The following is an 18475-nucleotide window of genomic DNA, read 5'->3' as shown; positions in this document are numbered from 1 at the left end:
AGTAAAAAAAAACATAAAATGTATCTTCTTGAAAACACATACATATACACGGACACACACACACACAGAAAAAGTATTTATCATGAACTTACTTTCCAAACATAATTCTATAACATGTAGACAGTCATATTATGAAGATGCTCCTATTTGAATAGATGATGTTAAAGACCATAATATTTAAGTAAAAAGAACATATATGCTGTCCACATACAGAAAGCTAATAATGCATTGAAGATTTTACTATACCAAAATTGCACCGATGTAAATCTAAGTTTTGTGTGGCTATGAATATAGCTCTTTAAGTCCGGGCATTGAGAGTAAAACTTCATTTAGGATTTTTTTTTTCATTTAGGATTTTTTAAACCATATGTCTTTATCTAAGTCATGATAGAGAATAATGTCAATGCTGCTCTTTTTAGTTTCTGACTCGTGATCTTCTCTTTGATTTATAGCTATTCAATGTGAAAAAAAGCAGCTCTTGATTTGCTCTTTGTTTCTGCCTTGCAGCTTCCACTCCTATTTTTTTTAAAAAAGATACTTGTTCTTTGTTGACTTCAATGATACACTCTCTTTGCTCCTGCTGAACAGCACGTGGCTTAACAGTGAAGCAAAGGTAACCAACTACAGGATAACAAAAAGGACAGTCAGGTTTCACAACAGCATGTTGTTCTTTCTGCATGTGTCTTAACGCCATTAAGTCATTTGGTCTCTATAACATCTCTGTATTCTTACCTTAGGATGAGAACTTGAGACACAGTTATGTCAAATAATTTGCTCACAGTCACACTGTAAGTAGCAGAGCTAAGCTGAATGCTGTGACAGCCCTTAACTGCTGTACAGTTTCCTGCCATCAACCATGTGAAGGCGGTTTACAAACTGTAAGACAGTTATATAAATAGAATAGTGTTCAGCTGAGATCAAGTTAACAAGTATCTTAAAGTGTAAGACACTATCCTATAAGGGGATTTGAAGATGAATGACAAAATCCTGTCTAAAAAGAACTTACTGAAGAAACATGGTGTATCATTATGAGGGATAATCTAGAGCAGGTGGGGAAAGTGTAACTACTGTATTTGAAATTTAAACAAGATATTCTGGAAACCCAGAAGGCAAATGTCTGCCTGAAGAACTTGAAGAAAGTATTTTTGGAAGGTATTTGAAAAAGGTCTTGAAAAATTCTTCATGATTTCTCATAGAGAATTCACATCAGTGAAATCATTTAAGAATGAAAGTTCTGGAAATCCAGAGAAGTGAGATAGGGGAAAATGCAATGGGGGCTGATCCTAGAATTAAATACAGGGGATAGGTAGCAAAGACCTTAGTGTCTTTTCTTCCTCAAGAGAAAGAAAGTGAGTGCGAGAGCAGGGGAAAGGAGACGGAGAGAGAGAATCCCAAGCAGGCCACATGCCCAGGGCCGAGCCAGCTCAGGGCTCAGTGTCACAACCCTGAGATCATGACCTGAGCCGAAATCAAAAGTAAGACACTTAACCAACTGAGCCACACAGGCACCCCTACTTGAAAACCTTCTAAGGAAGTCTGAGTTGAATTGTTTAGCTAATGGAAAACCATAAAATTGAGCATATGAAGTGTTCATTGGCAAGAACGATTTGGAGCAGGAGGCTATTTTAAGAAGACAGAGCAATACTTTAGGAGAGATATGAGAGAGGTTGAATTAGGACAAACGTAAGGGGAAAAATGCAGTAAAAAATGTATTAGGGATAGAATTGATCAGAAAAGCCAACCTAGTAGATACAGGAGATGAAACTGAAAAGATGAAAATGGAAAAACATTCAATAAGAGAAATTGTAAGGTAATTAACTTGGTTTGACATACAGAGGTGGAGGCACATGCTCCACAGCGATGTCTATGATCACTTCATGGGTTTCTTCTTCTAGGTCCAGGATCCCAAAATCTTTCCACTTCCTCTTCAGCAATTTGGTTTCTGTTAAGAAATCCTGTGATGTTTGTTTGGTTATGACCATTTAGTTTAAATAGCCTGAGTTTGCAGTGGTGAACAGTTGCAAGCTTTTCCACTAATTTTTGTTGATGTTAAATGCTGATCTCTTTATTAAAATATTAAACAATAACCAAATAGTGTATAAGTATATGCAGCTTAGAGACAAAGGCAAAACACACAGCTGTCAATACTTGCAGCAACATGATGCAGTAGGAAGAACTCCTCTCTTGTTCAGACCCTGGCTTTCCCACTTACTAGTATGCATGTTGGGCATTTGCTGGGTCTTAACGTCAGGGCTCCTTTCTGGGATGGTTGTAGATCACAATAATGTATGAAAAGCATAAGGAAGGGCACAGTAAATGCTACTAATATTTTCCCTTACCATTTGTGCTCATCTTCCATTCTAATCAGCCCTTCTCTCCATCCTCGTGTGACTCATCTTGAACCATTCTTTGGGTTAAACTACCCCAAGGGCTATTCATAGTTTCCCAGCCAGCTAAGCATCAAAAGTTTTTCCAGGCCTATTCTCTGGCAGCTAGAAGTTTTTCTATTCCACAGCCAAAAATGATATATCCATTCTGCTTAGGTTGTTAGGGAAGAATGTGAGATGACCTTAGGCTGCATTCCCTGCATTCCCAATGCTCTGGAAGTTCCCATTCACGGTCTTTTCATTCTTTGGGGCTTTTTTCCCCCTTCTGTTGCAGCAAAGCTGAAAGGGGAAGAAACTATGACTGTCACCCGGGGTGTGTTGGCTGTCATCTGGTGATGAGTTTTCCCTATCACCCATTGCCTCTGCTAGGTAGCTTGTAAGTAGTGTGAAGCCTGAGGCTGTGACATTGGAAATATTTTTTTTTAATTGTAAAAATGTAGTTTTAAAATTTATATGAATTACAATTTGCCTTTCTTCTTCTCAGGGCACTTTAACAGGTTTATAGCTTTATCAGCTGGCTTCTGATTCAACTTGCTTTCATTAGCAATCTAAGTCTCTATTACCATTAACTTTTATTTTTATTATTTTTAAAGATTTTATTTATTTACTTATTCATGAGAGACACAGGGAGAGGCAGAGACACAGGCAGAGGGAGAAGCAGGCAGGTAGGTAGGTAGGTAGAAAGAAATAGAAGATCAATAGATAGACAAACATACAGGTGTATGTGTAGATGTATATGTATTCTCTAATATAATTCTCCCGGCACCCCTCAGAGATAGGTGCTTTTTGACATAAAAGGAAACTGAGGCTAATTGACATGAATTAATTTTTTGAGATTACAAATCCAGTGAATGTGAGAAGCCAGATTTCTACCCAGTTTTCTTTGAGTCCTATCACAGAATATTTTTTAAAGATCTTATTTATTTATTTATTTATTTATTTATTTATTTATTTATTTACGAGAGGATGTGTGCACATGGGCGGTGGCGGGAGGGGCAGAGAGAGACTCTTCAGCATCCCCGTGTTGAGGGCAGAGCACCACAAAGGGCTTGAGCTCATGACCCGGAGATCACAACCTGAGTGGAATTTAGGGATCCCATGCGTAACTGACTGAACCACCTGGACACCCCCAGAATCTGTTTCTTTTATTTTGGTAACTGAAGGTACGTATTTAGCAAGGATTTTCTTTTATGAGAGGTCAGAATATCAGTGGGGCTACCTTTCAAGTATGAAGAAGAGTATATGTATATTTTGTGAACTATATAGATTTTTAAGCCTTCTTTTCACAGTTGATTCAGAGAAAGGGGGGTGGGTAATTGAGGTTGTTTTCCTGCAGTGGGTTTATGCTACTGTTCTGCTCGGGAACTTTCTCTCAGGCTTTGTAAGAGGCCCCTTTCATGGTGTGAAACTAACTAGTCCTTGGGGCACCTGCGCAACCGAGTTTGTAGTCATTTATTCCATCCTCCATCCAAATGAACTATGTATAATTTATCCTAAAAAACCAGTATATGTTCTAACTTTTAAGTTTGTAGTCACCCCAAAATCTTAATTAATCATCCTATTAATTTAATTCATTTTCAAAAAACATATTTTGTACGATTTTAGTTGTGTGTTCTTATTCTTTGTGGGTATTTGGTGAAAAGGTTAGGTAGGTCCAGCCAAAGGCTAGTCAAAATGTTTCCGTACTGGAGATTTAGATTGATCCTAATGCTGAGAGCAGCAAATGTGTTCATTATTTAAATAAGCCCAAGCTGCCAAATGAATCATAAAGGCAGCCGGGTGTCCTGTGCCAAGGTGTCATTTTCATTAAGTGTGAGATTGCACCTGAAGGACAGTTTAATTTGCAGCTGCTAAAAATATTTCGACAGAGTGATACTGTTACAAGTGGCAGGTGGTGCCCAAACGTGAATTTTGCAAGAAATGCCATCTGTGGGATGAGGTGTGGAAGACTGTCAAGGGGGTGGTAAAGGAGATAAAGGGGGGAAGAAAAGAGAGGTATATTTACTCAGCGTTTATTGCTAAGATCATGACTAAAGATCCCATGCTTCACATGATAGTATTGCCTCAAGATCATTACATAGATTATTTGTTCAGCTTCTACTATGTGCTCCAGGCGTTGCAAAAGTACCACAGTACCTGTAAAGACACTGTTTCTTCCCCACAGGCGTGTCATTTAAACTATCCAGATGAGAGAATCCTTTCCAGCTCTATTTACCTTTCATAGTGTTTACATTGCAGTTTGATGCTGGCAAGAGTAATGCACTTTGATCTGCTTAAAATGGATTTTGCCACTTTCTTTTGATGTTCAGCTTTTAGTTCACATCCACATCGATTTCCTGCTTCATATTGTAAGAAAAATTTTCAATTGTACAAGCTCAAAGATTTTGTTAAATCATCGTCTCTTGGGATTTTGTGAACTTTGCAGAATAGAGAACATTGAAATGTGGAAAGGCATCTAGGGATATTATCGTTGTTCACGTTATTTAAAGATCTGTATATGTGTGTCTATTAGTTTTGTGGACTTGGCCACATTGAAATCAGGCACTTGTACCTGGAGTCTGGAACGAGACATTCTCTGCCCTAATGGCCTACAGAATACAGATTTAGAAAGCAAAAGTAACTAGTGAGTTTGAGTTCTTCATTTCTGCCTGCCATTTGACGGTAGTAACTGAAAGTAGAATAGCTTCCTTTGTGAATACGATGAACTTTCTTTGGTTCTCAAGGAGAGCTAATAAAGTAGGTCAGTATGAATGAATTTGGGTAAAAGTTTTCCATGGGGAGTTTTTGATGACAAGGCAAGTTATTGAATTGCTTGTAGTTTTTCAGGACAATGGTAATCTCTGACCTCCAGCATATGCATTGTTTTTAGCTTCATAAAATGGAGAGACATATTTTCTGTGATTTTAATCCTATTGATAGAATCTAATTTTGAAATATTGCAGAGTATTAATTTTACTATATTAATTAAGACAAAAGGATGGGATCAAAAACAGAAAAGTTTCTTCCATGTTAAAAGAACATTCATGAAAATTCAGGAGAACAGGGTCACTTGGGGGGCTCAGTGGTTGAGTGTCTGCCTTTGGCCCAGGGCGTGATCCTGGAGACCTGGGATCAAGTCCCACATTGGGCTCCCTGCATGGAGCCTGCTTCTCCCTCAGCCTGTCTGCCTCTCTCTCTGCGTCTCTCATGAATAAATAAATACAATCTTAAAAAAAGAAAAAGAAAGAAAGAAATTTCAGGAGAACATTTTGAAAACCTGCTGTTGTGTAATAACTCTTAGAAATAGTTGCAATTTAAAGAAACATGTCCAAGCAGTTCTTTAATTGGGAATCTAAACACTGTTGGGGGCTGTTCTGCTCTTCCCAATAGCTTTAAGGAACTGTCAAAAAGCAAGGAAATGTGACTCTTCTAAACACACACACACACACACACACACACACACACACACTCTTACATAGTTTAGGAAATTCATTTATTAATCTATTCACTCATTTAGGAACCATGTTCTGTTTCAGAAATTATGCTTCACCTGGAAGAAGTAATTGGGAAGAAATAGGGAGATCAGCTTACAAGAAGAGAGAGGAAAGAAAACAAATGATTAAAGAAGAGTTTTCTGGATTCTAATCAAGGAATATACGCCAGGTGCCAGGGAATGGTTGTGTGTTAAAAGGGGAAAGACAGTAGTACAAGAAGGTTTGGAAAAGGTGAGGCCAGAGGCAGAGAAAACAGTTTGAACGTGATGGCCAAGGGGAGAAGAGATAAGGGCCTACATTTGCGTAGCTGCAGTGAGAGATTCAAAATGCTTCAGGAAATACTTTGTTATATATAGAAACTGAAAGCGAGAGAGGGAGAGATATAGGACAAATGCCTGTCATAACAAGTACAAAAAGGAAGATAATAGAAAAAGAATTAAATGTTATAAAAGAGATAAAAGGCAAACTTTCTTTCATGTTACATGAACTAAATGCCTGTGAAGATAGTAGATTGGGTATTTTCTTGAATGATAAGCAGATTCACTGAGCTATTGAAGGGAAACAGTGGTCCATCCTGCTAGAAATAGAAGTCCGAGTTAGTTTGTGGCTACCACTGACTGCCCTCAGTTTGTTTTCTATTTTAGAGACCCTGTGAATAGTGTAAGATTTCCCATTTTCCCCTTACGCTGGGAAGCTTGGAGCCAAAACCGTGGTCCGTGTCACATGCACGTGTTGATGAATGGAGCATCTACTTTTAGAGTTGTTACTGGCTCACAGTGACCTTGGCCTTTGTGTCCTTTCTGCTTCCACATCTTAGTTCAGGCGACGTTGTCATACTCCGTCACACCTGAAATCTGTTCTGGAAGTTATATGGTTAAAGCCATTATTAGTACTTTCTCCTATAGCACTGTATGGATGGCTTAGAAGAAACAGTTGATACACGTAGAAGACCAGTTAGATGATTCCAAAAGTGTAACTGTAAAGTAAAAAAGAACACGAATTGTACAAACAACATTAAGAGTATAAAACAGGGAAAGAAGTGGCAATAATAGCAGCAATAAGTCTGATAATAAATTAAGAAGGCAAAACAGAAGTCCTGCAGGAAATGGAAGCAATTTAAGGTAAAATAACATTTTATATGTAGACGTTGATATTGACATTAGCCAAAACGGAAAGGTAGGAGCTGAAGCAGTTTTAAAAGAAGTGTAGGTAAGTTCCTTACTAGTCATGATGAATTAAAATTGCAATGAACTACTTAGGTAGAAAATTTAAGCCAGAGGTTTAAAATGCAGACTTGGATCTAGGAGGAAAATAAAGGCTGATACAGCACAGAGATACTTGAAGTTCTAAAAGTGAATCAATTCCCAATGAAAAAATTCTAAAAATATAACAAAATTAAGAATATTGAAGTAGTGGAAGAAACACCTGGCGAAGTCTTCATTTACAGGAGTGGAAGGCAAGGAAAAGTGTCCAAAAAGACAGGACTTTTGGAAGCATCTATATTTGGGCATTTAGGAGAGAGGAAAAGGAAATAAAGGAAATAGTGAAGGCTAGATAATGAGCAGTTGGGGTTCAGAGCCGCAGAAGCCACACACCAGAGAAACCGTGAAAACCTTCAGTAAAGATTTTATTGTGCCAATGGCTACAGACAACCAAGGAAGGATGAGCAGCCAATTCTGTTCGTCGATTTGATGGTTTCTATTGATTGTCAGTAGAACACTCTCAGGGGTGAAATGCCAAAAGCTAGACAGACGGTAAAGAGTTGAGGAGTCAACAGAGCAGGGAGTCTGAGTATGAGCACTCTGTCAAGGGGTCGTAGGGTTTAGTGGGTGCAAGAAGCACAGCAGATTCTATACCACAGTGTCGATGGAAGTTTCCTGTTTTCTTTTGTGGGGTAAAACTATTTTAAAAAGAAATATTTGGCACAGAATCATTTAAAAGGGAAAGATTGAGAAGCCAAAAAAAAAAAAGAACCAACTTCTTCCCTTCATTTTGCAACTTCCCATTTGCTAGATTTCTTCCTGTTTTCATCGCTTTTCTTGCTGCATTAGGTTTTGTCTTCTCTTCTCTTTGGACCCTACACCCCACTGTCGAGTTAAAATAACTTCAACTCTAGTTCCCATTTCTTTCCTGAACTTTTGCATTCCCTGGCCTGTGGGACAAGTTTACAAGCATCTCACTTTAAAAGCAGCACAAAACTGAGCTCATCTTCCTTCTCTAGTCCTTTATCTATCCTTTCTCGGGCGTTCCTATCTCAGTAAATGATTCCTATCCAACCAATTTTTAGATCAGACATTACTTTAATATTTCCAGGTTTCCCCCCTACTCCCTACATTCAACATCTCCTCAGTGAACACGATCTATTGATCGTGCTTCACATCATCCTCGCCTACGTCACCATCTCTGCTATTCCAGCCCAAATCACCAGCCTCCACAGTGGTCTTCCTGCCTTCATCCTTGCCTTGCTATATATTTTTTTCTATAGCAGTCACAGTGATCTTATTAAAATAGAAATCTGATAATGTCATTACTAGGGTTAAAATACTTCAGTGGTTTCCCTCAAAGCCACGAGGCCAATATGTTTCTGAACAACACTTCCTTCTTATTCTGGCTTCCACTTAACTTTCTGTCCTCCTCTCTGACCACCTGTCTCTTCATTGACTACTGTTCGTGTGCACAACCTTGCAGTTTCTCTGACCTTGCATGTGTTCCTTCTACCTGGGACATTCCTGGTTACTCTTCAGGTCTTGAATTACAGGTAATATCTTCTAAGAAAAACTTGTCCTAGTGACAAGTTTTAAGGCAAGATTAATTTTCCTTTCTATTTCCAACTGCATTCTTTCCCAAATTCTTATTTTTGTTCTTTTTGTGCAGTGTAATAATCGCTGTTTAATCGTTGGCATTCCCTCGCAGATAGAAAATATTTCATCATAGTATCCCCTAATCCTCCACAATCCAGAGCATACTGTAGGTGTCTATGAAAGATTTGATAAATGAAAATACAGATGGTGAGTGATTGTGCGAAGAATAGAGATTGTTAACGGAGCAATATTTTGTCGATTATTGGATTGAAAGCAAATAGAGGGAGGCTTTAGACTTAGAAATGAGGAGAGATCATTTTTCTACAGAGAGAAAGAAAAGGAAAACTGGAGATCAGGGTAAAGGAAGGAACAGGAAGAAGTTCACATTTAATGGTTTTGGTTGTATCAATATAGCAAGTAAGTCCATCTTTGGAGAGTTAAGAGAGAGAGATCGTACCTTAGTTGGCTTGAAGACAATCAGAATGATATTATTTTATTGATTTATTTTTAACAGATTTTATTTATTCATGAGAGACATGGAGAGAGAGGCAGGGACACAGGCAGAGGGAGAAGCAGGCTCCATGCGGGACCCCAGGACCACGCCCTGAGCCAAAGGCAGATGCTTAACTGCTAAGCCACCCCAGGCATCCCCAGAATGATTTTAAAGAGTTGCTGCTAATAAATCTATAGTACGCCACTAAAAGTCAATAAAGTAATTCCTTAGCAACACTAGGATTCTTGTTTTGGATAAATAGCCTGAGTTAATAAGTAGCACATCCATTTACTATGATGATATGATCATCCTTGCTTAGATACAGGGACACAGGGAAAAAAAGTTCTGGGGTTTTGTAAGGCAGGTGCAGTAGAGGTTCAGGAGCCCAAGGGGTTTGAGGATAATAGGGAAGGCAATTAGAATGATTGATTAGAAGGTTTGGATTGGATAAAGAGGGGAATTCATCAGGGAGAAGAGAGATGGACTAAGAGAATAGGAGGAAGGGTACAAGGACAAAATGTAGTAAGGAAGGGGAAGGTGAAATTTGAGGCATTGAAGACAAAGTTTTCAGAAGAGATTTTGATCATAGAGAAGATTTTGTAAATTTAAAATAGGAGAAGAATGAATCCTTTTAAATTTTCAGAAGAGATTAACTAGAGACCTATTTTATTTTGAAATAGGAGTGAATGCTTTTCCAAGTACAGAACATATCCTGAAGGTCTTAAAGACAAAATACATTAGATTGATATTGTTTTTCTTGATATTCTTATTTTCTTAAAATGGATTTGTCTTTTTTCCCACATACAATTTATTTTTTGCTGTTTCTGACACTATGTCAAACTTAATTTACCAACAAAGTCCTCCATGCCTATAGTATCAAATATTTAAGGAGAGACATCCTAGACCTTTTCAACAATGAATGCGGTTGATAATTTGCTTGAATTATTTCTCACTAGAGTCCATGCTTGTAAAATGATTATTTTCTTCAGATATTTTAGAGAGTGAAACATGATGTTTGGTAACATCTTCTGTGATGCCCAGATACCAAACTAAGTGACTATCTGTACATGTAAAATATTGTTTGCTTTGTTGTCACTTTTGTGCTTCTGACTTTTGCTAGAATATAACTTTCTTTTTTTCCTAAGATTTTATTTACTTATTTGAGAGAAAAAGAAAGAGGTAGAGAGAGATAGAGAACATGACTAGGGAGAGGGATAGAAGGAAAAGCAGACTCCCTGCCGAGCTGGGACCCACCTCCCACCCCAAGGTGTGGCTCCATCCCAGGACCCTGGATTATGACCTAAGTTAAAGGCAGACACTTAACCTATTGAGCTACCCAGGGGCCTCAAATTATAACTTTCTGAGAATAAGTGATATATATTATTCATTTTGTTTCCTACACAGTGTCTTAGACATATTTGTGAGCAAATAAAATAGCTGGATTTAATTACTTGAAATTCTCTTAAGTTATGCAATTATTTGTGTAAACAACTACACTAATTTGGGAGGTAATATTAGATGAACTTCTCCTTTTTTTTTAAAGATTTTATTTATTTATTCATGAGAGACACAGAGAGAGGCAGAGACACAGGCAGAGGGAGAAGCAGGGTACATTCAGGGAGCCCGATGCGGGACTCGATCCCAAGACCCCAGGATCACGCCCTGAGCTGAAGGCAGACGCTCAACCACTGAGCCTCCCAGGAGCCCCCAACCTTCTCTTTTAGTGCTCTAGTATTAAAGCAGAAGAATGTATGATTTTTTTAATTCTAATTTTGTTGCTGAATTATAATGAGATCTCCAAATTTAGCATGTGGGTGAGGCTTCCTTTCATTATTATCATCACATAATATATTTGTTAACATTTTATAAAGTGTTTCACATGCACCATTTAAGTTTAAAATATGTGTTTTTATACGAACTATTTGTGATAAAGTGAATAGAATCCAATTTGAAATAAATCAGTTTGGGGACACCTGGGTGGCTCAGAGGTTGAGCATCTGCCTTTGGCTCAGGGCGTGATCTCGGATCTTGAGATCCAGCCCCACGTAGGGCTCCCTGCAGGGAGCCTGCTTCTCCCTCTGCCTGTCTCTCTGCCTCTCTCTGTGTGTCTCTCATGAATAACTAAATAAATCTTTTTTTTTAAAAAGAAGAACTCAATTTGAAATAAACCCAATGTAAAAATTAGTCCTCTTAGATCTGAGAGCTAAGAGCCCTGCCAAAATGTTGCAAGTGTCAGAACTGAATTCTTTGATGTGGAGGTCTGTGCTCTCTATGCGCACACACAAACACACGCACACCGCTGCGTTTCTCGGAGCGTAACGTCATCAGTGTGGTAAGAATTCTTTGATCTGTAACATACCAGTTCCTACCATGTCCCATTAGTTATTCTGCTCATTATTCCTGATGAGACAAACATGTACATACAAACATATGTATGTATATGAATAAGTTTACGAAGAAAGCTTTGTGAAGAAAAGCAAGCTTTGCGATAATTATGAAGATTGAAGTAGTATATTATTTTACGTATCTTATAAAAGTTCTGGTGCTAAGTGAGTCCAACTTTTAAAAGTTGTTTCCCCACTCTTAGGCCACTGGGCACACTGAACTTTAAATGTGAATAGGTAATAATGGTATATTTCCCATTACGTACAGAGTCTGTATAAGTTCCCTGAGTGGGATAGTGGGGTGCGGCCCTACGTGCATGGTCCCAGAGCAAATGTTAAAAGAAAGTAGGAAGGTTACAAGCCCAGAACACATTATGGCGATGATTGTACCCAGGTGTAAAAGTTAGGACGAAATAACATGGGGAAAGCTAGTTTCAGGGTTCAGACCTCTTCGCTGGTATCTCAAGTACGGTACTGACCCATGTGCGCATATTTCATTTCTGACTCAGTAACATAATATAGCATGGGAGTAAAGATGGATTATTGTAAGAATGTAAATACCTGCAATGTCCTAAGTGCTTTCAGTGAAATGAACTCAGCTTCTTAACTATATTACATCTTAAAGCAATGAAGCTATTGTATACTTTTACATGTTTGTAAGCATCACAACCACATCAACCCAGGTATTTACAAAGTTTTATTTTGTTTTGTTTTTAAATGTGGCTCTAAACATTGCTAATATACCTTCTGCATAATATAGCCAGTCTTGTTTCTTTTTTATTTCTTTTTTCTCTCTGCTCCTCCTTGCACAGATACTCTCTGAATGGCCACTGTGTTTTAACCTTTAGGATCATAGCATCAAACAAAGCGTGCCATGTCCTTGTTCTCCTGGCATTTATATTCCATTGGGGTGGGGAGGGAGCTAGGCAATAAACACATAAGATTAGAGACAAAGAAAGATCAAGTGTTTAATAATGTTAGGAAGAGAAATAATGCATGAAAAAATAATAACCCAAAGTAAGGATTTTAGTGCTGTAAATAGAATAGTCAACAAAGATCTGTCTGATAATGCAATATTTGAAGAGAGACCTGAGTAAAAGTAGGAATCCAGTCATTCTGATTTGTGAGGTCAGAGTCACACAGGGAGGAAAATCTGAGGCAGTACTGAGAGTACTTGTTTGAAAAGCAGAAAGGAAGTGGTGTGGCTGGCTAGGACCAAGTAGGCAAGGAAGGGTAGGTAGAGAAAAAAGGCTAGCAGAGACCAAATCATAAATGAGGTCTGATCGCAGGAAGGATTTGTTTTATTGTTCGTGATTTGGGAAGATACAGGAGGGTTTAGAGAGGGAAGTGACATACTGGAGGTTCATTCTGACTGTTGTGTGGAGAAATAGAATGGGATTGGCAAGGTAGAAACCAGGAGGCTGCGAGGAGTCCAGCACTGGCCATGGTGGCCTGGGAAAGACTGGTCATAGACGGCATGGGGAGAAAGCTGATGGATGTGCCGATGCATAGAACGGGGTTGTGAGAGGCAGAGAACTCAAGGTGGCTCCAGAATACAGAGGTGGCTTGAGTACATGGTAAATAATGTTGCCATTTACTGAAATGGAGAGGGTTTGTTTTTTTATTTTATGTGGATCTCCCCTCTCATCTAGTCTTTGCTGAAAACTATAATAGACCGATCTGTACTTTGATTTAAACTATCTTATAGTTGGAAGGAAGAATAACAATGATGATGGCAGTAAGCAATATTTGATAGCACTTACATATTTTAATATCCAGGAATGCATTTGTACAATGTGGTCGCACTGAGAATTTCTGCACCTACTCCTAACTTTCCAAAAAAGAATTAAAGAAATTTTTTTGCAACATAAGGTGATTTCTAACATACTTTAAAATACATAATTATGAATAGTCTACATAATTATAAACTATGGAAAGATTAATTCTTGAAATATGTCAAAAAAGAAGTGAAGAGAAAGTGAAAATGGACTGTAATGAATGGTATTATTTATCTAACTGTGAATTAATATATATGCTGTAATTTTTCTATCAGATCCAAGGTTCATCAGTGCCCACCTCATCCCGGAAAGTGACAACCCTGAAGATGACAAAGTATATTTTTTCTTCCGTGAAAATGCGATAGATGGAGAACACACCGGAAAAGCCACTCATGCTAGAATAGGACAGATATGCAAGGTGAGGTAAAGAAAAAAAACAATTGAGGAGGATTTCACTGTCCAATTATGGTTTTATTTCTTTTTCTTTTCCACCTGTGTGCAGGTACAATGAAAAATGTGGCTGAAAATTTTGACTGATCACTGTAAATATTAAATGGTAAAAAATGACTGAAAACAGTTGCTTATGAGTGACTCTTCATAGGCAAACATGTAGGCAGAGTTGGTGATAAGTTATTTCAAACTTACATGAAACTATCTTTGAAATCTAAAGAAACATTTTTTCATGTTACCTAGGAAAACATACTTTTTATATTGTCAAACATAGCATAGTTTCCTACAATGTGTAACTTTTGAATGGATATTTGTTGTTGGAATAGTTTGATTTTATAAATTGATTATAGCATCCTAGACATGAACATACATATACGATTGTGAAGTTCTGAACTTGGAGGTAATTCATTTACTGTGTGACACAAAATTGAGTATGATATTACATTATACTGTTAGATATATAGAATAAAAATTGCTCAATAAATGTTTATGGATTAATTAGTATCAATGTGAAGATATGATAACAGTACTATCCTTTCCCTCTACACTGTATAGTACAGGATATATATGCAGTATGAACAAAACCAACTGTTAATATATATTCAAGCACTTTTCATCTCAAGAAAATCACAAAGCCAGATCCAATAATTGTCTTCAATGGAATTTTCTTTTTCTAAGAAAATAGGAAATTTTTGAAAATCTCTATTGGGGGAGTTAGTTAGCATCTTGCCTACCCTAATCATGATCTAATTATTTATCTCTAGTATATTAAGTAACTAGAAAACTAAAAGTTTTAACAATCTGGAAACATACAAAAATATGTGAAATTATATGAGAATCTATTATCCAAAAAATGTAAATCATATTTAAAAGCACTGCCTACAAGAGTTTAAAAAAATCATTATAGTATATAGAATTATATAAACAAAATATAAATCATTGTTATGTTTCTGAAGGAATACTTGTGTTCCTTCAAACATATGCACATAAATATTATTTTAAAAGACTTTAAGTTACCAGTAAACATATACTATAGCAATATAATTTATTGCTTCATTAAGTAAAAATTCAGTTTTGTTATCAGTTAGGAGATAAATGAATTTCTTATATTAAGTTTTATGCAAATACCTTTTCATTGTGCTATTTGTAAAGTCAAAATTATTTCAGCTGTTCAACTTACAAAATATCCAGTACTGATATACTTTTGTTTGAGGCCTATTTTCAGTATGGGCTATGAGGTGTGCGTTTAGTCTTCCATTCAATAAATACTCATTAAGTGTATCACGTCCCAGTGTGTTCACTGTATGTTCTAAGCCATTCCTTGAATAAAGTTTGAGTGAATAGATTTGACCAAAAGTATAATAAGAAAACATAGTTACTTGGATCTATAATAAAAATACTTATATTTTGAAGAAGAAATTGTATATGTTTCAAGATACGAAGATAAAGAGAAATATCTGAAATTATCATTCACATGCACATTTCTTAAAACCAGTGTTATCTCCTTTCAGAATGACTTTGGGGGGCACAGAAGTCTGGTGAATAAGTGGACAACATTCCTCAAAGCTCGTCTGATTTGCTCAGTGCCAGGTCCAAATGGCATTGACACTCATTTTGATGAATTGCGTAAGTTGCCGATGATGTGATACAGAGAGTATCTGTTCAGACATTGTCATAACCACCAAAATGCAACTTTTTCTAATTTTGTTTTCAGAGGATGTATTCCTAATGAATTCTAAAGATCCTAAGAATCCAATTGTATATGGAGTGTTTACAACTTCCAGGTAAACAATTTTTTACTACCTTATTAACATAGAAACTTCGTTTCCTTTAGGTGCTTTGCAAGTATCCATAATTTTTGAAGACACATTACTGAAAGAACAGTCTTGGCTTAAACTTTGAGTTTAAATAAGTTATGACCTACATAGTTGTTTAAAATAATAAATTTCAGCAAAGAATATCATCACCATAAATAGGATGAAAAATGTGTCATGTCCTATATATAGCTTTGACTTTAAAATCTGAGTGAAATGTAGACTATTCTGAAAAGCAGAAATCTGAGTTTTGATCAGAGTTTGTAGAGCTATAAACTGCAGGTAAAACACTTCCTCTTCTCCCTTCTTCCTCCACCCCTTTAGCCTAACCCTCTTCCTTTCCCCTTCACCCATCTTCCCAAGGCTCTTGCTGTCAATCAAGCAGTAATTATCTCCTGACTATCTCATTCAGTATAAAAGTGATATTACCTGGAGTTGTTAAACAGACATTAATTCATTTCTTCTGCTTCCTCATTACTTAGTGCAGTGGTTCTCAGACATCCCTTTGAGCATCCATCAGAGTTGCCCAGAAAGCATGCTAGGCCCTCCCCGCAGAGTTTCTGAATCAGCAGAAATAGGATGGGTGCTATTTATTCCTTTATGAAAATATCGTTATTCAATTCTATAAATATTTACGGAGATTTACTATGTGTCAGGTGCCATGCATCATGTAGTTGATGTTACAGAAAAGCAACCAGGCATCTTTCTTCCCTCATGCAGCTTGCCCTCTACCAGACATTGTATGGAAGAGTTTTCTAATAATCAACTTGAAAACACATGTTTTTCATTTGGTATGATTTATATGTAAGTTTCTGTGGTGAAATACTGGTTAAAAGATAATCATTCCATATCTTAAGTGTGCACAACTGTTTTATATCTCTCAAGCTGTATTTATATGAGTATAATAAAATGGAAAATTGTGGCAGCTCATGGCAAACTTCTAGTTGTTTCAGGTACCTGATTTTTGTCAACACAATGATGGTGATAATTGCTATAGTACTCCACTTTGATTAGGATGTAACAGCTACTAACTTAAAATAATTTTTTGAGTTAGGAAGAGATTGCTTTAAATGCCTTCACACAAATCAGACTTTGTTACTGGCTGTGATGCTTTTGGTGGTTTGGGAATTTAAAATAATGCAATGTGACACACCATTTGACATTAACTATTCATTTTCTGCACCAGTTTCAGGTTATTTTATAACTTCTTTTTTTATGACTTCTTAAACATTCTTGCCTGCTTAAAAGTTCTCTGGTTTCAGTAATCATGCTTGAGGCTTAACATATTACCATTGTTTATATTTTTATTTCTATTTGATATCAAAATTAAACATTACTTTTTAGAAGATCATCTCTATGTGTTTTCCCACCAAAGTTTATGTATATGAATATGTATCTTCATATCGTATATTGTCTACACATGATGTAAATATATGTACTGTGAGTACTAATGATGGTTTCGTCTATGCCTTCTATTTTTCAGTAATCAGAATTTGTTCCCTTGTATATTGCTAAAATATTTACACATGACTAAAAACAATCCCAAACATTTATTTGAGATTGAATTTACATTCAAGTTTTGATAATTGATATCTGATATTTAAGAACTTAGAACAACTTAAAAACAGTTGTCTTACCACTGTATATGGATGAAAATCTGTTTTATTTCTGTTTCTCTTTTTTAGTAACATCTTCAAGGGGTCAGCTGTGTGTATGTATAGCATGAGTGATGTGAGAAGGGTGTTCCTTGGTCCATATGCTCACAGGGATGGTCCCAACTATCAGTGGGTACCTTATCAAGGAAGAGTCCCCTACCCACGACCAGGAACTGTAAGTGGCCTAGGTGTTTAATTAATTACTTTAATTAATTAATTAATTAATTAATTATTTTTAGTACTCTCTATACCCAATGTGGGGCTTGAACTCACAACCCGGAGATTAAGAGCTGTATATTCCTCCAACTGAGCCAGCCAGGTGCCTTCCTTTTTTTTTTTTCCTTCCCTTTTTAATGTTTTTTTTAATTTACTTATGGTCTAGGTGTTTAAAATACCAAAGAATAAATTTTTGCTGAAGGTTATAAAAAGCAGCTACAAACAGGTATTAACTATAGATAATGTAAAACAAAGGTGCCAAGACTATAAACAATGGCAAAGCTAGGATTTTTTATGATACTGTGGAATTCTACATTTAAAAATATGTTTTGGGGTGCCTGGGTGGCTCAGGGGTTGAGCGTTGCCTTTGGCTCAGGTCCTGATCCTGGGGTCCCGGGATCGAGTCCCGCATCGGGCTCCCCGCGGGGAGCCTGCCTCTCCCTCTGCCTGTCTCTGCCTCTCTCTCTCTGTGGTTAAGTTCAGTGCTTACCAGTCATTAATACCCATAATTTTTGAGAAGTAGAAAGTGAATGGTTAGCCTTATTTATTTTCTTTTCTGAAAATGGCCTTCCTGGAGAGTTGAAACAATTAGGATCTGTTCTTCCTAGTTATAATGAAGGCTTCAAGGATTGCCTAGTAAATAGGAGGAAGAAAAGTCTTTAAATCAATATTATTGTCCCATGGGAATTTGGCGCATGCCCCAAGTAGGTAAAGAAGATATGCAAGAAAATCTCAGCGAGAGCAGGGCCTAGATGTTTTAACCAACACTCTCTGCTCTTGCGGACCTTTCCCTCTTCCCTCCAGCAGCCCCCGGGCACATTCAGGCTTAAAAAAAAAAAAAAAAAAAAAAAAAGAACTCAAAATAAAACCAGCTTTGACTCTGCAATTTAAAGTAGGAAGGAAAAAAAGGAGAAAAAAATAAACCAAAAACCAAAGACCTCAATATGGTAGAAAATAAGTGAAGTTATCAGTGATGATGAGGCCATAGTAAGCGGACTGCCCACCCGCTTCAGTGCAACATCTC

At 37.0% G+C, this 18475-nt stretch overlaps 1 protein-coding gene across 14 annotated transcripts in view; it reads left to right on the top strand.

The window, feature by feature from the left end:
* Nucleotides 1-18475, top strand: part of SEMA3A (semaphorin 3A) — a 454892-nt gene that overhangs the window by 398690 nt on the left and 37727 nt on the right. For all 14 annotated transcript variants that reach the window (XM_038562852.1, XM_038562850.1, XM_038562853.1 and 11 more), the window contains 4 exons: nt 13592-13734; nt 15278-15392; nt 15481-15550; nt 17266-17410. In XM_038562852.1, coding sequence (XP_038418780.1) covers nt 13592-13734; nt 15278-15392; nt 15481-15550; nt 17266-17410 — 473 coding nt within the window. The remainder of the gene's footprint in view (nt 1-13591; nt 13735-15277; nt 15393-15480; nt 15551-17265; nt 17411-18475) is intronic.

This window comes from Canis lupus, chromosome 18 (assembly GCF_011100685.1).
Source record: "Canis lupus familiaris isolate Mischka breed German Shepherd chromosome 18, alternate assembly UU_Cfam_GSD_1.0, whole genome shotgun sequence".
NCBI classification, from domain to species: Eukaryota; Metazoa; Chordata; class Mammalia; order Carnivora; family Canidae; genus Canis; species Canis lupus.
This window is presented reverse-complemented; position numbering and strand designations above follow the sequence as displayed.